This window comes from Berghia stephanieae, chromosome 3, assembly GCF_034508935.2.
Source record: "Berghia stephanieae isolate SIO BIC M18660-M18661 chromosome 3, UCSD_Bste_1.3, whole genome shotgun sequence".
Taxonomy (NCBI): Eukaryota; Metazoa; Mollusca; class Gastropoda; order Nudibranchia; family Aeolidiidae; genus Berghia; species Berghia stephanieae.
In genome coordinates, this window is record NC_088362.1 from 29957556 (window position 1) to 29983344 (window position 25789).

Genomic DNA, 25789 nt, shown 5'->3' on the forward strand with positions numbered 1-25789 from the left:
TCTGAGGTAGATATAATATATTATATTATTATTAATATTACACATGTGCTTGAGAAAGCATATCATGTCATAGTAAAAATTGTGACCGTTGAATAACACATTCATTCATGAATTATGATAGAATCATATTTTAGTATCAGACAAAATTGTTTTTCATAATGTAATAAATAGCAATGTGAAATTGAATGTAAGCTTCAATTTAATATACGAAAACAGATAAAATGGAAGTTTCAGGTTTCCCCTTTATCAATAAAACAGGATGAATGAAACACTACAGACGAATGAGATAATGTGGTAGTGGCTACTACCAACTACATTATCTCATTCGTCTGGAGTGTTTCATTCATCCTGTTTTGTTGATAAAGGGGAAACCCGAAACGTCCATTTTATATGATTTCGTATAATATCAAATTGAAGTTTATATTCAATTTCACATTGTTATTTATTTCTTCGAGCTTCGAGCAGCAACATTTACATTTCTCATATTGTACTAACAAAAAGGTGAAACATGGAAAAGGATCAGATAGAAAGATTGCAAGCAGGTATTTGAATGACGAATTGGGGAGCAGCACTGGCTTAAGATTTAAAAAAAAATAATTTTAAAATGAGCTTTTATATGGCGCAATATCCACTAAACGTGCTCAAAGCGCTTTACAAGGGGTCCCTGACCAACAGCAATATTTCACAGAGACAACGCTGTTAACGGCCAGGCACTCATTTTACACCTGAGTACGGTGAGAGAGTGTGAGTAAATAGCCTTTTCCATGGACTCAACTATACGTCGAGCGAGGCTCGAACCCAGGACCTTCCGATCTGAAAGCGAGTGTCATACCGCACTAGACCACATAGCCGACATTCATGCATTATGATAGAACTATATTTCAGTATCGGGTAAAATTGTTTCTCATAATGTACTAACGAAAAGGTGAACATTTAAACACTTCAGATAGAAAGAGTGTAAGCAGGTATTTGAGTGACGAATTGGATTCAATAGTCTGATGTCACGTCGCCCAGCGACGGCGGCCATCGTGGTTCTAAACAAAGAAAATCGGTGCTTTTTATTCTTCAGGGTGGCTAGAACTTTTCATATGTCTTGCGATCAGAATGAGTAAAAGTCAAAACATGATCAGATTAATAATGTTTTTTTCCCCTCTGGATAAGTTTTTATGCTCGTCGGAGAAATATTTCATAAGGGCGTCCGCTATTGTTCCGATAGTTTAGAGCCAGTTACTAAGTCATTATGAGGGAAGCGACGTTACGACTGTTGAAGCGTATTAGGGAGCAAGCAGTGTCAGAAGATAATGAAACAGATTCCTACACACTTATCCAGATCGTTAACTCACTCAATCCTAGAGTTTTGCTACTTTTCAAAATTAGGAAAAAAAATGTATCAAAAATGAGCATGTACATAGATAGTTTAATTCAACTGCTATAAACATGTAAAAACTAAAAACATTAGCTTTGATACTACGTCTATAATTTGTCTAAGAAAAATGTAATAAATAGGCGTGGGGTAAAAGTAACCCGGGTGTGCTACTAACTGGGTCGGTGTTAGGGTTGAGTGAGTTAAAGTAGCTATTTGTACTGTTTCTATCCGTAGCCTTTCCATTTTCACCACTTTATTCGTATTATCATGACCCCTGGCTTCATGCAGTCCCCCCCCCCCCCCCCTACTTCTCTTTACGTTTCTAAATGTGATTATTTTTTTTACCGCATTGTTTACCATTGTTACTCACTGATGTTTATTAAGATGTGTATTCAATAATTATTGTTTTTTAATCATTAGAGAGATTGGCTTTGTTTGAAAACACCAAATTAAGAAATGAAGGAGCAGGCACCGTTGTAAGATAAAGAACTGAATAAGTGCGTATGAAAGATGCCAGACAAAGCAAGAAAGAAAAATACAAGAAAGAAAAAATCCCCAAAAAATCGACCTCGACGTCGTGTTAACCTGGGTTCGAGCCTCGTTCGGCGCATAGTTGAGTCCTTGGAAAAGTCTCTTTATTCACGGTCTCTCATCGTACTCAGGTGTAAAATACTACCCGGTCGTTAACAGCGTTGTTTCTGTCTGAAAAATTGTATATCGCCTAACAGTCGTCATGTCTCGTTCTGGGTACATGTTTCGTGTTGCTTTTGGTCAGGGCCCCTTTGTAAAGCGCATTGATCACGTTTATTGGATACGCTATATAAAAGCTCGAGTTTTTTAAATTTTTTAATTATGATAAATTTGGGTTAGCTTTTCGATATGATGTGCAGAGGTGAAAAATGTTTTTCCTCACAAGATAACGAGAAATCATAATATTCCATTGCCCTTCAAAAATGTGATTCTTTTTTTTTTCCTTTTTTTTTCTTCATTGTTGTTATTTTTGTAGACTGTTTGGCTCTCTCTTACACTGTCTCTGTTTTCATCTGGAACTTTTCCATACCCTATATTGCTCATCATTAGTGATATGATAACTGCCCACCCCTCACTTATTCTGAATTTGATTAGCTGAATATAACATTTAACGGAGATGGTTGAACCGGAACCTCAAACAGACTCTTTTACAATTGAAAATCAGTTATGCTTGTCCGGCTTGCATTTCCATTGTGGATGACAGAAAATAACAGAACAAACGAACTCAAGAATCAGACATGCCGAGAGACGTAGCAAGTTATTTAGCTGAACAACAGCGTAAAAGCACAGGAGATGCAGCTACTGAATGGGCAGCTATTGAGGAATTATATAATAAAAAGTGAGTTTTCTTGTTAAACAATATCAGAACCCAACTCACGAACAAACTCGAGACAAGCCAAGTGACTCATCAGATTTGATTTGAGTTTGAGTTCTGTTGATTGCGGCGAGTTTTTGATACATTTTTAAAGTCTTAAACTAGTTAAAAAGCGGGATTGATATTCTCTCAAATTCTGGCATTGGTAAAGAAGCAAGGTCCCTCCCCCATGTTTACACAGTTCAGTACAGAATCAGAAACAACCAAAAGAGTCGCCAAATTTATTTGAAATTTAAATGTTGCCATTTATTATTTTTTTAAGCGTGCCATTGTAATGATTTTCAAAAAATAGTATCTTAAACTGCTTAAACCCGATACCACTGTGTCAGATGAAAAAGATTGTCCAAAAAATAGAAAGTTAAAATTAAAAGGAAATAAAAAAAGGGAGTGACTATTCTCATCCTGGATGAGAATAGAGGTAGTGGCACCTTCTCGCTATTCTCACCCCCTAGCCCCCCGCCTCGCTACTTTCAGCCGATCATCATTTTCTCTCACGTGACTGCTTTTAGTGGTACTGGACGTAAAAAGAGAAACATACTCGGGCTAAGCTAACCCTACCTGTTGGTTAATACAGGGGTGTACCTAAATATCGAAAAGGTGCCACTACCTCTATTCTCACCCAGGATGAGAGTGAGGTCGAATGTTTTTCTATTCTCACCCAGGATGAGAGCTCGACTGTTTTATTCTCATCCAGGATGAGAATACCTATAGAGTAGGTAGTTGCATGAAAATTTGAGATTGCAGCAATTGTTTTCAAAATAGTCTCATGCTATTCTGCAAGAAATACACTTTTCAATGGTACCAAAATTATGACAATGTGACAATTAGAACCAAAGTTACGGGATTATTAGTCCGCAAAAGTGGACCAAAATACTTAATATAATATAAGAGGAAAAAAGAAACTAAAACTGTGACCAGAGAGCAACCGAAAAGCGGGGAAATGGAAAATCACGGTTATTTGGGGTGGAATACATATAAAACCATATATCAAAATGATCGCAAAGGAAAGACGAAGCAAATTAAAAAAAAATTAAATGATTATTATGCAATATTATGCAACGTCATGCAATTACATAACCCTAGAAAATGAAAAAAAAGGCGCGAGGAACGGATAATAACTTTAAAAACAGATTTGAGGGTGGTCTTCTTCCAGAATATGCTTACAATACTATGGCTATGATTAATTTTGAACACAAAAATTGTTAAAACAAGAGGAAAGGAGCGTAAACGTATGAATTTAGACACTAAAGTTGTGTCCTTGGGGGAAGGCACTTAATATTTGGCATTGGCAAATGAGCAACAGACGAAAGATGACTGGTATTCGGAGAGAAGAAAAAAAAACAAAAAACAATGAACAGGGCTAGAAATAAAGTTGAACAAGTGTCAGTAAATGCAACTTGCAAATTTACTGCCCAATGTTTTTGCATCCTTGGACAAGACATTTGGGCACCAACAGTACTCGGGAGAAACAAGCTTGCCGCTTTATATATGCAAACATGGTCAGTGATAAAAATGCAAAATTAAAAACAAGAACTACATAAGAGTGGTAGAGAAAACTTAACCTGAAAATGCAAAATTGAATATTACGTAACATATTACATAATAACAAACAATAAGCCGATAAATACCGACACTTTGCAAACTTTCTGCAACATAGGCATGTCATATATCAAACTGAACATCTCGAAGAGATGTATCATATGACTAACTATTAAACTACATTAAAATTGAAATGAACTTTAGAAAATTTGATAATTGCTTTGCATTCAACATCACTAAGAGAACAGATAATTAAAGGGTACTCACGTACTGACTCGCTTAAATCCATAAGATGGCTGAGATGTGGCAAAAGACAGAAGACAACAAAATCTAGGCACTCTGGGTTGTTGGCTGCATGGAATGTAGACACAGGCAATATCCAGGTAATGATACTGAATAAATACATCGAAGTCCAAGCAATGATACAGAAGTAGTTGGGGGAGACTGACGATCGAATTCATGTTGTTACTTCAATTTCATATTTAAAAATACGAGGCAGATCATTGGAGCTGGAGGAGGCAGACGACTGGAGTTGGAGGCGGCAGATGATCAAATTCATGTTGCTATTTCAATTTCATATTTAAAAATACGAGGCAGATCATTGGAGCTGGAGGAGGCAGACGACGGGAGTTGGAGGTGGCAGACAATCAAATTCATGTTGTTATTTCAATTTCATATTTAAAAATACAAGACAGACGACTGGAGTTCGAGGCGGCAGACGACTGGAGTTGGAGGTGGCAGACAATCAAATTCATGTTGTTATTTCAATTTCATATTTAAAAATACAAGGCAGATTATTGGAGCTGGAGGAGGCAGATGACGGGAGTTGGAGGTGGCAGACAATCAAATTCACGTTGTTATTTCAATCTCATATTTAAAAATACAAGACAGACGACTGGAGTTAGAGGCGGCAGACGACTGGAGTTGGAGGTGGCAGACAATCAAATTCATGTTGTTATTTCAATTTCATATTTAAAAATACAAGGCAGGAAATGAAACATGAAAATGTGGTGTCATAATGAACGTCTGACTCTGAAAACAAAAAAAGTACTTCGATTATGATTAAATCAACAAAATTAAAAGTTATATAATAATTTTTGTTGTGGTAAAGAGTAAAGTAATGAATGAAATATACTTTCACTTGAATTGACTCTATCATGCTATTCTGTATTATTTGTATTGAAATTAACCACATTAAATTAAACCAACACACTTAACCTGCAGAACAAACAAAAATAAAAGATAAAAAATAATATCAGTGGAACATAATTTTTAGTTGTCCGGTATCATCCCAGTTAAAAAGTCATTTCAGTTTCAACATTCATTCATAAAATAAAACTAAAATTATGGATGGGACTATTTTCAGTCTTTTTACAGCAATTATTCAGCTTGAAATTATTTATACAAGTCACAAAAGCAAACGCAGTCGATAGTTTACAGACTGCACTGTACACAGGAGACTCGGGGATACATCGAGAGGCAATCCTGGTTGGCCGTCGCCAACTTCATGAACACGCGTCGTATTTAAAGTCACTAAAAGACGCTTTCGCCAGCATCAATCACCACCAAAATTCACACAAATAGAGAAAAATGGTTGGCGAATAATATAACATTAATTAAAAATAGGTAATATAATGAAAAATGTATTTAAAATGAAGTTAAAACTTACCAAATTTTCAAACAGCTGGCATCTGAACAAAGAATGAACGGATTAAAAATCTGAAAACGCCGCCTGATGCGCTGGCTTCTCCTCTTTAAAATGAGACCGGAAGTGACGAAATTAGTGCACAGGAAGCGATTCCACGGCAATGGAAGTAAAACTATGTTCACCGGTTAACACAATTTTCACTCCAGAGCCGTAACATCGATATCGGGGCTCGATCAGCGGCTCAGCCACGGGCGATGCGACTACCTATATAGAGGCAGCCATAAAATTTTTTTAATGTTGGAAGTGTCAATTGCCAAGGAGTGAGTCCTTGGTAGTTGACGGTTCATCAATTGCCAAGGAGTCAAATTGGAACTCTTCGGCCGCATGTGGTGATTTCAGTCGGGCCTCAATCAGCTGCATGTGGTGATTTCAGCCGAGCCTCGATTTGCACGCATACGAATCTCGAACCCGGTCACTTTCTTTTCTTCCATTCGCCATTCACTCATTCCTTGTCAATCGTTGTGGAAAGGATCAAGTCAACACTTGTTGGCATTTGTTTTTAATTTTTATGTCTTTTCACGAATTCCAAGATGAGTTAAGATAATATCAAACAAAAATTACTGTTGATTTCGGATTCAGTGGGGGGAAAAAAACAGAAAGACGAAGTGGCAAATCCCTGCCAAGATGTCCTAGATTAAAAGAGAAAAGTCAGATTTCCTTTATTTTAAAGGAAATATACTGCACATCGTCTTAATACGGAAAAATTAACGTAAAATATTTGTGCAACAAGATCAATCCGTGGCATTAATAGTAAATAGTTGATGATCTACCAACTGGCAAGGTCCATGACAAAATGAGGAAATATGAGAGAGAGAGAGAGAGGGGGGGGGGGGGGGGGGGGATGACAGAGAAATACATACACAGAGGAAAAAATGGCAGAGAGGGAAAAGAGAAAATGACAGAGAGAGAGTGTGTGTGATAGAGAAAATAAAAAGGGAAAATGACACAGAGAGAGAAAGAAGAGTAAAAGAGAGTATTAATTAATATTAATACATAACATCACTTTGTGGCAATGCATCACTTCGTGACACTAAAGGTACTCCGTGGCAGTTAAAAGTACACATGCGTAGTTGATGAACTGACACGGTCCTTGGCAATTGACGATTTGACAATTGTCAAGGTCCTTGGCAATTGACGCTACCTTTAATGTTTTAGTTTTAATTTTAATTTAGGTTTTTTTTTTTCAAAATCATAATACAACCGCTCTCTCTCTCTCTCTCTCTCTCTCTCTCTCCCCCCCCCCCCCCCCCTCTCTCTCTCTCTCTCTCTCTCTCTCTCTCTCCCCCCCTCTCTCTCTCTCTCTCCCTCTCCCTCCCTGCCTCCCTCCCTCTCTCTCTCTCTCTCTCTCTCTCTCTCTCTCTCTCTCTCACTCACTCACTCACTCATCACATTCCCTTCCCCTCATTTTCCTCTTTTTGATAAGATTAGCTAAGTGGCAACCTAGTCTCCGGTACACAAGCCAGTTATCCCCCCGACCTCCACCACCACTATCACTTCACTCCAGAACTAATCTTTACTATGTTTTATCAAGAACAGCAATCTCTGTACAAAACAAGATGGCGACAGTGACCTCTCTCCTTTACCAATGCCCATATCCTCATTTGCATATTATTGTCATAATTGCACACCAAGTTACCTGACCTGACCCAGCTGCTTTCACCTTGACTTTGACTTTGACCAGGGGTGTGTGTTGTGAGGCTGTACTGCTGGGTCATGGTCACTTGTTGAGTTGCACGATTTCGATTCATTTGCAGGTCAGATAACCCAACTTGTTATGGGTTCATTTTGTTGTAATGAAATATTCTCACACTCAAAAAAAATGTAGTCCTTCAGAGCCATAAAGCCAATGGAGCCAGAGTTTATCCCAGTTTCTATAGCATGAATCGGACAATAGCAATTTCTTGCTATCCTTTGGATAGGATGCTAGTCTATCACAAAGTACTTTCTGCCAGATCTAACAGGCCCAACTACCCAATCACTGCTGGGTGGACAGGGGGGTCAGAAAAAATCTCGACTGCACCCAGGGTCGATCTCAGTCCCTTTGCATGTTAAGCGAGTGCTCTACCAACTGAGCTATCAGGACCCCCATATTCTCGCCACAAAACGCGAAATAATTAATGTCTAGTACTAGTACAACAAGGTTAAATCAGTCAAGCCCATAAAGATGCTCGGCTATCAGTCCTGCAAATATATATGTGTGTGCATGATGGGGTTTATCACGTTTTATTGTTTTTAAAAAAAGTTTTCATGAAAAGTCAAACTAAATATTAAAATTTTTTATTTGATTAACTGTTTATGGTCATTATGATCTGTTCTGGTGAACCATGTTTTTTAATGATTATTTTGTTTTTGCCTTTGATCTTTTTAGAATTTATAATTTTAAAAAAAGTATTATTGTTGCTATTATTATTATTATTATTACTATTATTGTTATTATTATTATTATTATTATTATTAGCGCTATAACTCCGAGACATCAGACTAAGCACTTACATTACAAATAGCTTTGGCTGAAAGATACTCACTCTCTCACACACACACAACACAACACAAACTAGACACCTAACTTGCTTCTCATATCACAAGACATTCTAAAAATCGAAACGGATACGTTTTAAGTTAAGCAAACATTTAAAAATTGACAAAGATTATTTTTCACAAGTACCTTTTACTGGCGCTGATATAACCTAAATGTGTTGCACGCGCCGTAAAACCCTTAAAAACAAACAAACAAACAGTCTGTGGTAAGGCCTTCCAAACAGAGGGTCCGAAGTTAGAAAAAGATCTCATTCCACCCAACGTTTTTGTGTAAATAGGGGACAACTAGTTTGGTGGAATTAGTAAGAATTAAGTATGTTATAAAAAATTTTTTTTTAAAATTGAGCTTTATATAGCGTAATATCCACTACAAGGGGTCCCTGGTCAACAGCAACATTTAGCATGTAGGACGGGACATGACGCCTGTTAGGTGATATTACAATTTTTCGGACAAAGACAACGCTGTTAACGGCCAGGTAGTCATTTTACACCTGAGTACGGTGAGAGAATGTGAGTAAAGAGCCTTTTCTTGGGACTCAACTATGCGTCGAGTGCGAGGCTCTAACCCAGGAACTTCCGATCCGAAACTAGACCACATGGCCGCATAAACCCTCAGTATATTTTCCAATCACATGCTAAATGGAGAAAAAAAAAAGTAAATACATAATGTCTTTTTACTTGACTTCAGCACTCAGAGAGGGGACTAGGGTATGTCAATGTGTTTGTTTAAAAATTCAGTAAATTTTTGCCTCTGAATTGGCAACACTAATGTATTTCTCCTCATTTTTTTTTTCCAGATTATGGCACCAGCTGACTTTGAAGTTACTTGAATTCGTCAAGAGTCCAACATTTTCCAAGGGTGATGGTCTCTTAAGGGTAACTCTAAGTGTGATTTATTTTATTTATTTAGTTAAGCTTTATTGTACTTTCATTTGCAACAAGACTTACTTTTATTTTCATTAAGTGCTGCTCCTCAAAGTTTTGGGCTATATGCAGATCTGCTTACCATAACGAAAAATTCGTAGAATTGAGTTTGGATAAGAAAACAAAAAAAAAACCCCCAAAAAACTTGAGCTTTTATATAGTGCAATATCCACTAAATGTGCTCAAAGCGCTTTACAAAGGGTCCCTAGCGAATAGCAAAACTTAACAAGTACAACGTGGCATGACGCCTGTAAGGAGTTATTGCAAATTCTTTTTGGACAGAGACAACGCTGTTGACGACCAGGTACTCATTTTACACCTGAGTATGGTGAGAAAATGTGAGTAAAGAGTCTTTTCCAAAGACTCAACACAAGGCTCGAACCCATGACCATCTGATCCGAAAGCGAGTGTCATACCACAAGACCACATAGCCACTCGAATAGAATTACGAAATTTAGGCTCCAATTTCATTAAAGCTTATTGAAAATAAAAGTTGATGCTAGACTACATTCAAGGTTGCCAATATTCTGTATATATATATATATGGAATTCAGTATATTAATTATAAACCCAATCACCACGTCAGTACATAAAGTCTTTTTACTGGAGTTCAGCACTCAGAAAGATGTCGTTCAATACGTTTTTTTGGTAAAAGTTCAGTAATTTTTTGCCTCCTGAATTGACAACCCTGTATATTATTTCATTTCCATGTCAGATTACTAAAAATTGACATAAGAATGACTAAATTTGAAGTTTTCAATTTGGCAGGTCTGCTTCAGTCAGGACTGCTCTTTTTGTGTCTGTCTTTGTAATTTAAATTTAGCGCTCTCTGCAAACTTTTTCTACGAAATTGGTCCTGGCAAGTTCCATTCATGTCTCATATTGAGCCTGTAGTTCTCACTCGGGATTTTGTGTAGAATATGATTCTCCAGCTTCTTTCTTTCTTCAAATTTTTATTTACAACATATAAATCTAATCTTATCGTCTTTAAGTTCAATTTTTATTATCTATTTTTTATTTATTTATCTTTTTTTTTTCAGCTTTATGAGAACTTTCTGTCAGACTTTGAGCACAGGTAAGTTTGCTTTTGATTTTAAATTTTGAGAGACTGTTTTAATAATAAATATTTTCCAACCATTTGATCCATTCTTATCTCAATGAGAATTTAAAATCAAAAAGACTTTAGCTGTCCAATCACACTTTTACCATTGGATTTTCCAGTTTTGTTTTGTGGAGGTTTAAGTTAAATAAATCCTGACAGGCTTTCTGAATTTTTTTAAATTCTTGATTTTGTCCGGGCATTTGATGATTTGGTGATGTTTACATGTGGAATATTATCAATTTAAATGTGTTTACTACAGCACTTTAAAAAAAATTGGGCTTCTATATAGAAATTCGTAATTTTAAATGGGTGTCATGACTTTTTTTAGTGAACCAGATTTTAAATAGAATAATATAGGTTTTTGTGCCTTCAGTGTTTCGGTAGGGGGGGGGGGGGGGGGGGGGAATTTTTAATTTAAAATACTGAATTTTAAAGCAAATTCCTTTTGCTGATCTTGTTCTATCCCCGTTTACAGGCATTGTGGGTAGTAGCTTTGCCATTATCTTATCAGGAATTACAATGACATTTAAAATTCATAATTTTGAAGAAGTAATAGACTTTTTTTATTCAATCATGTATTTATTGTGTTTCTTTTCTCTTTCTTCATTTTACAGAATCAACTCCTTGTCCCTGACAGAGCTATGTGTTATTATTGTAAGACAGATCACAGGTATGAAATATTTGCATTCATCTCAATTGCAATTATAAACCTTCAACGTAAATATATGCTTAAAAAGTTCTTTGTATGTATTTTCATATTCATACCTCTGAATGATTATAATAATAATTCTGAAAACGTATATTTATTGCGCTATAATCCTAGACATCAGACTCAAAGCGCTTATAGTTATATGCTCTCCTCTTAAATTGTATGATATTTGACATTATGATTAATTCTAAATAATTGATTTTTAATTTTTGTTAAGATTCTACACAGTATTTTCTCCATTTTCTTTGTTAGTTATTTGTTTAGTATTATTTTTCCCCATGTTGCCTTGTAAAATAATAAAATGCTAAATAATTAAAACATTTATAGATTAATTTTTAAAAATTTCTTGCCAATTTTAGATTTATTTCCAAAATTATCCAACCTTCTGTCTCTAAAGACTCCAAGCAGGCAATAGAGTTCCTACAGAAGATCAAAGAGAAGGTGAAAACCTGCGAAGAGGCCAAAGTTTTGTGCATGACCAGCATTGGTATTATCCACCTCCGTAACAAGGAATTTGCTCCTGTCAAGGTATTGCCATTTTAGCTCATTTTACCCTCTTTTTCTCTTCGTAATAGGATTTAATAGTTCGATGTCATGTCTGCCCAGCAATGAGCAGCTTGATTCTAAACAAAGAAAATCTGTACTTTTTATTCTTCATGCTGGCTAGAACTTTTTCACGTATCATGTGATCAGAATATATAAAAGTCAAAACATGATCAGATTTATAATGATTTTCTCCTCTGGATACACTTTTATGCTCGCCATTGTTCCGATAGTTTAGAGCCAGTTACTAAGTTACTATGCGTCGTTATGAGGGAAGTGATGTCATGACTATTGAATCCTATTCTTCTTGTCTTGTCATTAAGTCGCAACTCCATGCTTCAAAGATAATTGCGACTGTGTGTATGGTGAGAACAAATGGACGTGCCTAGGTTTTTATTTTGACATTATCAATTTCTCCATCAAATTCAATTTGGCCATTTATTTTTTAAAGTTAATTGTTTCTCTGATTATTTCTTTTCCAGTTATTAATAGAGGAAAGCCAAAAGATCCTGGACGACATTGATGGAGTGACCTCTGTCCACAGTAGATTTTATGAGTTGACCAGCAACTACCACAAGCTGATGGGGAACCATGCCCAATACTATCAGGAAGCGTTACGATTTCTTGGATGTACTGATCTCAAGGTAAATAAATAATTTGTTTTTAAAAAAGTAGTCCTTTAGAACCCTTAGGCTCCTGGAGCTGGAGTTTATCCCGGTTTCTTTAGCGTGAAACAGACAATAGCAATTGCTCGTTACCCTTTGGATAGGACGCTAGTCTATGTCTATCGCAAAGTACTCTCCACCAGATCTCTGAGACCCAGCTACCTAATCACTGCTGGGTGGATAGAGGGGGTGGGTAAATAAATCTCGACTGCACCCGGGATTGATCTCGGTCCCTTTGCGTGTAAAGCGAGTGCTCTACCAACTGAGCTATCAAGACCCCCAAATAATTGTGTTTGTGGATTTCATTGTTTTGTTGTTTTTTTTTTTTTGTTATTTGTTTTTGTTCTGTTTTTATCTTTTTTTTTTTTTTTCCCCAATTTTCTATCAAATATATTCTGTTAAGGAATAAATGTGGGTGTTCTGATAGCACAGTTGGTAGGGCACTCGCTTGCTTTACAACAAAGGGACCAGGATCGAATAATGAACATTTATATCTCATCATACAAGTGCGAGGGTTCTGTGCACATGACTTTTTCAGAAAGGTAAATTAATAAAGGGATTACGTAATATGATATTAATAAGTTTGTTTAAATGGGTGAGTCAAGGAATAGATTAATTATTTTTTTGATTCACAAGGTATCAAAGTCATTACTGTTTGAAAAAATATCAAGTGTCAGTTAATGACATGACGTCGTTCTAACTAGTCAACATTACCTTCCATATGAATTACATTTCTCCTCTTTCCTTTCTTCACTAGCAATAGTCAACTAGAATGGCAGCCTCAACTTAATTAATTGTGTGTGTTGAACCCGTGACCTCAAGAAGTCCGGGAGAAATGGTTCTCGATAGACTTGCATTTGAAGCGACTTTTTTTGGGGGGGGGAGGGGGGGTCGTGGATAGTTCATACATTAGGGTCACAATTTCCCCGGCCAGGCGGAGTTGTCATACCAGTAATGTCGTGGGTCCGAGCCCCCATCGCCGCTGCAAAGTTTTTATTCTTTGTTGTCTTTTAGCACTTTCCTTCTCACTTCATTTCTTGTTATTATCAATTTAATTGATAAAGACAGATAATATGGACAGTTCAGGTTTCCCCTTTGTTAACAAAACACTAAAGGCGAATGAGGATTGAGAGAATGTTTTGTTTATTCACCTCAACTATGCCATTTTCTCATCTCTCATTTGTGCGGCTATGTGGTCTTGAGGTATGACATATTGGAAGGTCCTGGGTTCGAGTCTCACTCGCCCGGCGCATAGTTGAGTAGTTGGAAAAGGCTCTTTATTCACATATCTGGCTGTTAACAGCATTGTCCCTGTTGTTAACAAAAATTGTGATATCGTCTAACAGGCGTCATCTCTTGTTATACCTGTTAAGTATTGCTGTTGGTCAGGGACCCCTTGTAAATCGCTTTGAGCACGTTTAGTGGATATTGCGCTATATAAAAGCTCAATTTTATTTTGTTTAAAAAATTATTTTTTAAAAATTCACCTTAACAATGTCATTCCATCATCTCTCATTCTTTTCTAGTGTTTCTTCTATCGTATTTTGTTGACAAATGGGAGACCCGAAACGTCCACATTTTCTGCCTTCATTTATTAAATTAAGGCTTCCATTCCATTTGACTATTGTCATCTGTTTCTTCGAGCTTCAAGCATCGACATTTCTGGGTGGGGATCCTGACCTCCCATAGTGGGCAGGGAGGTACTTACTATGTCGTCTATCCCCCTGAATCTGTTTTCCAACTTGCTTTCTGTATTTGTCGTGGAATGAGATTTTTTGGCTTTGTCCATTGTACTGGCCGGATATCCTTGCTGAGAGTGAAACAGTCCAAGGTATAGTTAGTTTTGGGAGATGATATTTTTTTCCTTGTAAATCATCTCTCTGTTATGCACTGTATTATGCTTTGTTTACATGTTATATATGATTTGTAAACATTTAAGTGTATTCCTCTTAGTGGGGACCTGTTCTTGTGTATGGATGAGACTTTTAGGTGATCTCAAACTAAGTACTTTCATAGTGTGCTCTTGGAATCAACATCTGTTTCCTATTTGAACCAATTTCGCTTTTGTCTTCCCTTTTCTTGGGTGCTTTAACTGTAATTATAGAACTTTTTACTATCCCATTTTCTTCCTTTTTACTGGCTCTGATATGACATTAATGTGTCACAAGTGCTGTAAAACTCTTAAAAACAAAAACATACAAACAAGCATTGACATTTGCTTTTTTTTCTTTTCAGGATATGCCTTCAGCAGAGCAAGTTGAAAGGGCCTTCAACATTGGTCTGGCCGCCGTCATTGGCGAGGGTGTTTACAACTTTGGTGAACTTTTGGCCCATGATATCCTGGCTTCCCTGAAGGGAACGGACAAGGAATGGTTGGTGGACCTCCTCTACGCCTTTAACAGTGGAGACATTGACAAGTTTGAGACGTTGAAGGAAAAATGGGCTCAGCAGGTGAGTGCAGAGTTCTCTCCATCTTTTCTTCTTTTTTCCCTTTTTTTCCTTTTTTTTTTTCTTTCGTTTTCATTTTCATCTAATTATTTTCTTTTTTTTTTTTTGTTCTCTGTCTCTCAACCCTCTCAACCCTCTTCCCCCCCCTCCCCCTCACTTTTTTATTTTTCATATTTGACCTTTCTTTCTATTTACCCAATACCATTCATGAAGCGATACTGTGTTAGGCTATTTTTCGTGCTGAAAATCATTTTTATGGAGTATAGTATGATGCACATGTCTCTGCTTGAAGCTCAAAGAAATAGAAATAAATAACAATCATTGATTGGGATGGAAGCTTAAATTAACAAAGACATATAGTGTGACGTTAGGTTTCCCCTTGTCAACAGAACGTGATGGATGAGACACTAATACTAACATCTCTCATTCTTCCTCACATTCTGTTTAGATGGGGTAATGTAAATGTTGCTGTTCGAAGCTTGAAGAAAGTATTATCACATTATTATCTCATTCGTCTGCTGTGTTTCATTAATCTTGTTTTGTTGATAAAGGGGAAACCCGAAACATCCACATTATCTGTTCTCATAGATTGAAGCTTACATTCAGTTTCACATTGTTATTTATTTAGATGGGGCAAAACAGTATAATAAGTGCTATTTATTATTATTTATTGTTTCTATTTTTAAATGTTTAATTCACAAATTCTTCTCTATTTATTATTTATTAGTTTATTTATTGTTTTTTCTCAACAGCCTGACTTAAAAGCAAGTGAAACCATCATGAGGAATAAAATCAACTTACTTTGTCTAATGGAGGTGAGACAAACTTTTCCAGATATATTTTTTGCCTGTCCACTTTCTTTTCATTATCCACACCTGCCTACTTCTACAGATCACCCATAATTGTTAACAAGGAAATTAGGTGGCATTTTTGGACTTATGGAAATGGGAAAAATATCACAGATTTTAATTTCACAGCAATTTGGCAGCAGTGTTAGAGAAAACAATTACTATTTTCTTAAGTTACTTCAAAAAAAAAAAGAGCTTTTTTATATAGCGCAATATCAACTTAAATATGCTCAAAGAGCTTTACTAATGGTCCCTGGTCAACAGCGACATTTAACATATAGGATGGGACATGCCGCCTGTTAGGCGATATTACAATTTTTCGGACAAAGACACTGCTGTTAACGGCTAGGTATTCATTTTACACCTGAGTAAACTTCAGTGTTAAGTAGTAGAGAAAATATATTTCCTTAAAGTTGTAATGGCTATTCTTCAGTTCGACATCCATAATAGCTCTGTTGATCGATTGCTAACTTTTAATGATGGCCGTCAACAACAGAAGAAATATCATGTGCGTGCACAGCTGTGTCATTGGCAGGCAGACAATCTGTGATGTCGCCTATGTTTAGTAAACAGATGAATTTTGTATTGGTTACTGATTTTGACATTTTCAAGAAGGTTGGTATGCATTGTCAATTAGTGCCTTGATAGCTCAAGATGCAGAGCATACAATTTACTGATTAAAAGGATTAGTTTCAAATTTGGTTTGTGTCGGAAAACTGACAGTTACTTGGTAACTTTGGTCTTTCATCGCAGGTGGAAAGAACTTACTTATTCCTTGCCGAGCCATGGGGCTCATAAGGCATCTACCAAGAATTTACACTTTGATGGCATGGACACCAATGTTAGGGGGTTGTGAAGCTCAGTGGTATGTTCTTTGCTTCGTATACGAAAGGTACAGAGTTCGATCACCCGCAGCTGCATTGTGTGGCCTTGAGCAAGTCACTTCACCCTAGCTCAATTTGCTGCACGGGGGCTGATGCCTGGGTTGTTCCAGTCTTCCCTTGGAATAGGCCCAAGAGACAAATATCCCCTATGGGATGAATAAAGGGAATTTTATTATTTTATATATTATTCCAGGTTAGGCCAGCCTCTTTAAGCTCTTTATCCATGGATTTTCTCCAGGTTTCTTTGTGTCTGTCTCTTCGTCTTTTGTGATTGTGACAAAATGGCATCTTAATACAAAAGAGTACCAGTCAATTATGTTGTCCTTTTCGTTATGCTGAAACTCAAGCTACACAGAGAGGCCTTATTATTTTGAAGATTACATTACTGTATCGCTCATCGATGTGCACTGAAGTTTTTGTGAAAAATTAATTATTGATAATGGATATCATACGAAATTGTTTGGAAAATTAAAAATGTTTAACTCTCAGTAATGCTTAAATAATGATGATTATAATAATAATAATAATAATAATAATTATTATTATTTTATTATTATTATTATTATTATTATTATTATTATTATTATTATTATTATTATTATTATTATTATTATTATTTATTATTATTATACTGACAAGAAGAAGAAGAACTGCTTCTACTACTACTACTACTACTACTACTACTACTACTACTACTACTACTACTACTACTACTACTACTACTACTACTATAATGAGGATGATGATAATAATATTAATAACTACAATAATAATAATAATAATAATGATATGGGACATAGCCGTGAAGACTATGACTAGGCATTAAATAGAAAAAAATGCCACTTTCTCTAGGAGTTATCAACTTGCCTGATTTTATCAGGGATTATTTGTTCTCAATCTTAATTTCCAGCTATTTTTAACAATTTTTGTTAGTATTTTACTACTTCTGTATTTATATCCTTGATTGCCCAAAATTTCCCTGAATTTTGTTTCCTAAAGGTTGAGATGTCAGTTTTAGCAGCAAATCTGTTGTTGTTTTCATCGCCAAATAAATGTTAGTAGCATTTTTCTTGTCGTTATAATCACTAATGCAACTGCTCTCCCCCCCCCCCCTCGTTTCTCTTTTCTTTTTCTTTTTTTGTTTTTTTTTGAAGATGACATTCCAGAGACCGGCTACTGACAGACAGCTCACATTTGATAACATTGCACAGACTGCCAAGATTGAAAAGACTGATGTAAGTTGAACATTTTTTTCTTTTTTTTTTCTTTTTCTTTTTCTTTTTTTTTTTCTTTTCTTTTTTTCTTTTCTTTTCTTTTTTCTTTTTTTAAAATTTGTAACACAGTTTTTATGGTCACTCCATGTCTCTGCAGTTACTTTTGGTATCCTTTGGATGGTGGAGATTCCATATTCTTCTTCCTCTAATTTTTCTCCTCATAAAATGAATGACTGACTCACAACAGCATTAAATTACTGTCAATATCCAAATAAAAAATTAAAAAATTAATTAAGAAAAATTATGACATTTTTCTGATACTGTGTATTGCATCTTTAAAGGCTTCGATTTTGCTGAGAATCTTGATGCCAGAAGATAAACTCGTCCTTCAGCAGAACGTACAGTCTAAGGGAAAAATGAGTAAAGATGACTGTTATGATTAGATGGAGGAATTTATCAAAAATGTTTTGGAGAGGCTGTGCTCTAAATCTTTTACTTACTAACTTGCATTATTTTCTTTTCCAAATTTAAAGGGAATGAATACATCATTTATCTGGATTAAATGAATTACAATTCATTTCCTGTTTTAAATCTATTATCACTTTATTTTATCATTATTATGTTTTTCTAACGTATTCATATATTTGTTATTAATAATAATAATAATAATAATGATGATAATTTTATAATATTAACAGCAATATGTCTTCATTCATGTTTATAATTTTTGTTGTCTTTTAATTTGAAAAAAAAAAATATTACATTTATGTTAGTGGCACATAAATAGCTGGTTTAAAAAAAAATAAAAAAATCTCTGTCACCAGGTGGAAATGTTGGTGATGAAAGCTTTAAGTCTTGGATTGGTTCGTGGCCATATAGATGAGATAGAACAGAAATGTCACATGACCTGGGTACAGCCAAGAGTATTGGACAGAAAACAGGTTGGTAGGATTACAGTTTCCCTACTTTCATGTTTATAGACCCATGATTGATGCATTCATTCACTATCTGATGAACTGAAGATGGCAAGCCTCACCTGGGAGGCTGTCAAGAAGATAGTTAAGCATGGGTGCCACTTTTCCGGGATATCCCAGAATTCTGGGTTACATTTTTTCCTGTACTAGATTTTCCGGGTGGTGTCCCACCTCCTCATAACGGGTCCAGGATGAATGACCAACGGAAGGCTAAGGACAGAAGCAGATGTCAGATGCTCGTAGAGACCCTTTGACCCACAAGGAGCAAAGAGGATTTATTAAGTCAAGACCCAATAATTGGGATTTATGTTATGTTAAAACGGCTTGGACCAATGTTCACATATTTACCGGTCTAAGAACCTACTGCAATTATGGGCTTGCTTTCGCATTGCTGACTTTGAGAATATTTTGCGTAGGTTTGAGAGTATTTCCAAAGCAACAATGACTATAACAATTTGGGTTATAATACCTGCAACATTTTTGCCAATTTTCCATATATTTATGGAATTCAGTATGTCATAAACCCTCAGTACATTTTCCAATCTCCTTTTAAACGGAGGAGTTCTGCACTCAGCAAGGGGTTGGCCTATGTGTTTGGGTAAAAGTTCAGTAAATTTTTCCTACTGAATTGGCGACCCTGCTGCAAATAAGTTCACATCAGCATAAACTATTTCATATTAGATTGATTTATTTTTATTAGTTCGATTTCTTTATTTCTTTAGTTTTGATTCGTGTCTTTTTATTGCATCCATTTAAAAAACACAAACAAACATGCCAAAAAATGTGTGTGTATATATATATATATATTACTTTCACTTATTTGAAATGTTTTTCATTTTTGGTTTGATTTTTATACCTGCATGCATGAGACAACAAAAAACAATTTTTGTCAACTCTGTCAACTAAAAGAAAGGATGTAAAAAATTTTCTTGTTTTTCTTTTTTCGTTGTCCAGATTGCCAGTATGCAGACAAGACTTGGAGTTCTCTTACAAGATGTTGATCTGATGGAGCGGTTACTGGAGACCCATGCCCATGATATTCTCACTTAGATATTGTGTTAGTCTCAAATGCTATTTATCATCAAGTTGTGCTTTTGTATGGTTTTAATCAAATGTATAAGTCAATTTTATACATTTATTTAATTTTGGAGTTGAAAGGCAGTAATATTTTAGAGATAGGGACTTGTGCACATTAGAGATATGGACTTGTGCACATTAGAGATAGGGACTTGTGCACATTAGAGATAGGGACTTGTGCACATATGTGGGTGTGTAAAGAAATATTTGCTCATTTTAGGATGAGAAGATTTATATTTATTTACACTGAAAAAGATTTGAGGTTTAAAAAAATAAACAAAAAGGAATTAAAGCCCACTGAAGTGTTTTTAATTCTAGTTGAGTCTTTCCAACAAATATAATGAGTAATGAATACAAGGTAGAATTAGGGATCCTGTACTTGTGCAAGATAAGCTCTGTAAGTGTTGTGTATGATACTATTGATGCAGTACGGGGCAAAGCAGTAACTAAAATCGTAGAACAAACTTTACAACCCCCCACCATAAAAAAAAATCAGCTCTCCTGTATCTGAGATCAAACTTCATACCTTCTGAGTACTCCGAGAAGAATACAGTGCACTCTCCCGATAACGACATGGCTCGGGACCAGAGGTGCATGTCGTTATCGGGAACTGTCGTTATTCGGAAAATTTCAAGATGGCGGAAAAAGGGGTGTGGTTAGACCCTTAGAATGTACATTAATGTACCAACCATAGTGGGTGATCAGTGATCGGACTTTCCAAACATGTAAAATACACAAAGTGTGTGTGTGTGTAGTTTTGTTGTTTGTTTTTGTTGTTGTTGTTTTTTGTGTGTCATTTTCCCTCTGTTGCCGTGTCGCTGCTTGAATTTCATCAGCCAACCGCTGCTTGCTTGAAAATCTGTTACGCCTAGCCTCTCCGCAATAAGTCGGGCCTGTTCGCGGATAATGGGGCCAGAAGTAGGGGCATTTATTGCTCTTGTTTGTTTAAACATTTCATTGGCCGATAACAAAGTGATCTCATTGGCTATGAGGTGCCTCTGGCTCAGAGAATGTAATGAAACTTACCGGAAACAACATTTTAGCTATTTTTATTTTTGTATCTAGCAAAGTCACAGCCGATTATTGCTAACTCAATGTCGTTATCCGGAGAGTGGTCTAAAAAGTATGTCATTATTTAGAGAGTTTTATTACTAATAACATATAGTAAAAAAATCGGGACCGGGGGCCAATGTCGTTATCGGAGAATGTCGTTATCGGGAGAGTGCACTGTATAAGTATCAACGTTTATTAATGAGAGAGTAACCATCTCTGTGGTGTTATGGTAGCACGTCTGTCTGTTAATTGGAGAGTCTGAGGTCTTTCATCCTTCATGGAGAAGTGCTAATTTTTGGTCATATGCCATGTCTGACTGACTCTTTATCATGCCATCCAATTTTGTTTTAGCATTTTAAAAATAATAATTTGACTCCTGGGTTTAGTCTCAGTTTTATTCACCATTTTACAACTTTCAAGATTTCTGAATGAAATGGACTAAACATGGTCATCCTTGAAATAACTAAGTTTGAAGCAGATGTGAGCTGGGATAGAAGTTATAATGAAGGACTTGATTTCTTTCAGATTATCATAGTGTGTAATAGTAATGATAATAGTAATATTCTTAAGTAGCCGTGAGTTGAGAAATTGTTGTGAATGATTTTCTTTATTTCTATCAAAATACAGACCTGCCGTTCATACCGATTAATCGGTATCATACCGATTTGCAAGACCTTTTTTTCATATTTACCGATTTCCCGATTTACTTGCCGATCGTACCGATTTCCCGATCTGCATGCCGATCGTACCGATTTCACCAAGTGACCAAGGGCCCGCAGCCCTCCACCCCTCTCTTTTACGTTTACTTTGTGCTTTACGTTGCACGTTAAAATTTTCAAGTCTCGTGAACTTTGACCCGTCCCGCGATATCTCGATAGATCGCATGACGTAGCGAGCCTCTTTGTGATGCCCTCACACAGATAGAATACACACACGGCGCGTTATTTAGTTTTCATTTCCTTTGTGAAGCGACAGCGAGCTGTACTGGTAAACCACCGCGGTCCCTGGCTTCTGACTCGTTACCAAGTGCCACCATCTTTAAATAAGTTAGTAGTCCGATTGCCAAATTCGCGTTGTGCGTGCCATTTTGGGTGTTGGGGAAAAATAAAGGGGGGGGGGGGGTTGTGACGCTTTGGTTAGTTTGAGTGACAAGTGTCAAATTGTGCAGAATTAGGTGAGTAGCCCAACCATTCGATAATTTTACGTCTCATACTGATTTTTTTCCCCAGATACTGATTTTTTTACAATGTCATACTGATTTCCTTTTTCGTGAAGTGGCAGGTCTGAAAATATCATTGTAATAATAATATAATTTATTAAACGAGAGCTGATAAAATTTAGTCGTGAAATGTCCAGAATTCAGTCACTGCTCAGTAAAGGTCCCTGTACTGTTTGTTACAATATACGATGACGGATGAAAGTTGAACAGATGTGAAATATTGTGGCATTAGCTGATAAGGTTACTCTACTCATAAATCTGAGTAAAATTGAGGAAGTTAGTTTTCCAACATCTGACAGAATAATGATTCTTATGATTAGAATTTGCCTTTGAATTGATTCATACATCCTTATTTTATTTCACACATCTGAACGCTGTTTCATTTATCATTAAATTTTGTAAATTACAATATTTCAAATGTGCATCTTTTTTTTTGTTTTGTGTCCTTCACTTGCCATCTGCCAAATTTCAATCATTTTCATGGGTAAACCATGACGTAGTTGATTAATTTTTTAAAATAGCATATCCGAAACGGCCGCATCCCATATTTTGTCGTGAATTTGGGCACTTCGTGAGTGAAAAAGAGGCCGAAAGATTTGTGCGGATAGTCTATCCATTATCAACGGAATACACCTAGAATGAGAACAGAAAATTTGGGACAAGCAAAGTGTCTTGATATAAGCAGAAGTTGTCTATGCGGATTACACTGTACTGTCATCTGCATTTTTTGCAGCCGCAAATATCAGGGCATTCCGCAAATTTTGGCAAATTTCCCAAAATTGGCAAATCGTGGCAAATTTTGGGAAAATTGGCAAATCGCGTGGCAAATTTTGGGGAAAACAAAGTAACGGAAAAAAAAGTGCGAAACGAGAAATGTTGCAGCTTTGCCTGGGCCCAAACCAAGGGAATCTACTCACTACGGAGAATGATCATTTAAAATCTTTGTAAAATAATAAATCGCTTTACATTGTGTAAATTAATAAATGTAGCCTCCTTAAATGTAATAAATTGACTTTTATATATATTTTTTTCTGTATCGCGTGTTAATTTTTACTGAAACGCTTAGTTCTCGGCAAATTTTGGGGGGTTTTTTTGGCAAAAAATGCAGATGACAGACTGTACGTACTCGTTCAGCCATAAAGTTTTACCATCATTTTCTACAGTTAATCTTAGTTTAGAAATCCAGGTCAGGTGCAGAAAGTGGTAGCTATATTGTGGTCTAGTGGTATGACACTCGCTTTCGGATCAGAAGGTCCTGGATTCGAGCCTCGCTCAGCGCATAGTTGAGTCCTTGGAAAAGACTCTACTCTTTACTCACATTCTCTCACCGTGCTCGGGTGTAAAATGAGTACCTGGCTGTCAACAGCGTTGTCTGTTGGAAAAATTGTAATATCGTCTAACAGGTGTCGTGTTACGTGTTGCTGTTGGTCCGGGATCATTTATAAAGCGCTTTGAGCACATTTAGTGGATATTGCGCTATATAAAAGCTCTAGTTTAATGAGGCGATAGGTTGGTCGTAGCGGATGGTTGGATGGGAGCATCACCCTTGAATCATATACCTATGAATTTCGCATGGGTGTACGATCCGATAGTAATGTCGTTTCTTCTTCTCTTTACTAGCCTATCCTGCTTCTTTGGTTTGTGATTGTATTTTTGACAGGGGATATTTTTTTTCTGTAAATCTTCTGCCTGTTTGTTCTTGGTTATTTATAATTTAGCTTATGATATCTTTAGGTTATGATTTTGATTTATATTTGTAATATTTTTGTTAGATTGCTTGTTTTATTTTGTTTCAGCCGTCTCTCATATAACCTCAATTGTGTTGGAAGAGACCTAAAGCAACAAACAAACAAACAAAAAAAAAAAAAAAAGGTTGGTCGTACCCTTTGGGCTCTCGGGTGTCCGATTATGTTGCCAAAACCAGTCAATTAACTTTACCAGCCAAAGACTTTCTTGAACATCTTGGAATACTAACGAAAGAGTGAAAATGGAAAGGCTTCGACATTGTCTGTTTTGTTCCCATACGAAGCCTTTCCATTTTCACTCTTTCGTTAGTATTTTACGATCACCTGCTTCAGGCAGCCCTTACCGTTTTCTACTTGAACATCTTGGCCAGTGTCTGGTGCAGAATCATTGACTAGATCTATATCATAGAACGAGACGTGCTTCAAGAATAGGTCAGTAGTAGTAGTGAAGCAAGTTTGACTCCAAGATAGGAATACTCACTTTAGGTTTGTTTTTGTTTTGTTTTTAAGAGTTTTACGGCGCTTGCAACACATTAAGGTCATATCGGCGCCAGTAAAAAGGAAAAAAAAATGGTATAGTAAAAAGTTCTAGAATTGCAATTAAAGCACCCAAGGAAAGTTAATATGAAGGGGGATTGGTTCAAATAGGAAACAGATGTAGATTCCAAGAGCACTTAGTTTAAGATCACCATAGTCTCATCCAGACACAAGCACAGGTCTCCACTAAGAGGTCTGCACTAAATGGTTAGATATATTGAATATGTAACTAAAACATAATACAGTGCATAACAGAGAGATGATTTACAAGGATGACTGTTCCCCTCCCAGCCAGGGCCAGGACAAAACCAAGATCTCCAAGTACCTCCCTGCCCACTATGGGAGGACTGGAATCCCACCCAGTTGAACATCTTGGTCAGTATCCGGTGTATGTTGTTTTTAAGGCTTTTACGGTTATATCAGCGCCAGTAAAAAGGAAGAAAATGGGATAGTAAAAAGTTCTAGAATTACAATTGAAGCATCCAAGAGAAAGTAAGACAAAGGGGAACTAGGAACAAATCGGGATCAGATGTAGATTCCAAGAGCATATCACCAATGTAATTCGTTTGAGATCACCTATAAGTCTCATCCGGACACAAGAACAAAATCAAAGACGAACACACTCAAATGCTTACATTATACATTAAAAAATAAGAAATATACTAATACATAACAGAGAGATGATTTACAAGGAAAAAAATATCTTCCAAAACAATAACTATGCATTTGACTGTTTCCCTCCCAGCTAAGACTCCGGTCAGGGCCAGGACAAAACCGAGTAATCTCATTTCAAGACAAAGACAGAAAGCATGTTGGAAAACAGATATAAGGGGATAGTATGGACCTCCCTGCCCGCTATGGGAGGTCAGGATCCCCACCCAGTAATCTCATTCCAAGACAAAGACAGAAAGCATGTTGGAAAATAGATATAGGGGGATAGAAGACACATTAAGTACCTCCCTGCCCACTATGGGAGGACTGGAATCCCGCCCAGTTGAACATCTTGGTCAGTGTCCGGTGCAGAATCAGAATCATTATCTAGATCGTACGAGGGCTCTTTCATAATTAACCGAAAAATGCCTGTAAAATCCGCGTTTTTTATGCTTTCAACAAAATTCTTGCACTTGTTCATACCTTGACTCGTCCACTTCTCTACGTAACAGCCAAGTCTGTCGACACACTTCTGCCAACGCCGCACCATGGAATAGATACCGTCTCGGAAGAAATTTCCGTCAAGGTTTTGTAGCCATTTCCGCACATGGTCAACAGGCTCTTCATCGACATCAAAGCG

At 36.4% G+C, this 25789-nt stretch overlaps 1 protein-coding gene across 2 annotated transcripts; it reads left to right on the top strand.

Moving 5' to 3' along the window:
- Positions 1-2541: 2541 nt before the first annotated feature.
- On the top strand, positions 2542-22627 carry LOC144967507 (26S proteasome non-ATPase regulatory subunit 13-like). Of its 2 annotated transcripts, XR_013644403.1 has the most exons (12): positions 2542-2735; positions 9354-9432; positions 10521-10555; positions 11197-11252; positions 11689-11819; positions 12317-12478; positions 14735-14950; positions 15700-15762; positions 17834-17914; positions 18718-18834; positions 19822-20477; positions 21166-22627. XR_013644403.1 is itself a non-coding variant. In XM_078904879.1 (11 exons), the coding sequence occupies exons 1-11, from the start codon at positions 2635-2637 to the stop codon at positions 19915-19917; spliced, it is 1137 nt and encodes a 378-aa protein (XP_078761005.1). In that variant the 5' UTR covers positions 2547-2634; the 3' UTR covers positions 19918-22627. The 2 variants fall into 2 exon arrangements, 1 of the variants encoding a protein (XP_078761005.1); XM_078904879.1 differs by having other exon boundaries at positions 2547-2735; positions 19822-22627.
- The last annotated feature ends 3162 nt before the right edge of the window (positions 22628-25789 follow it).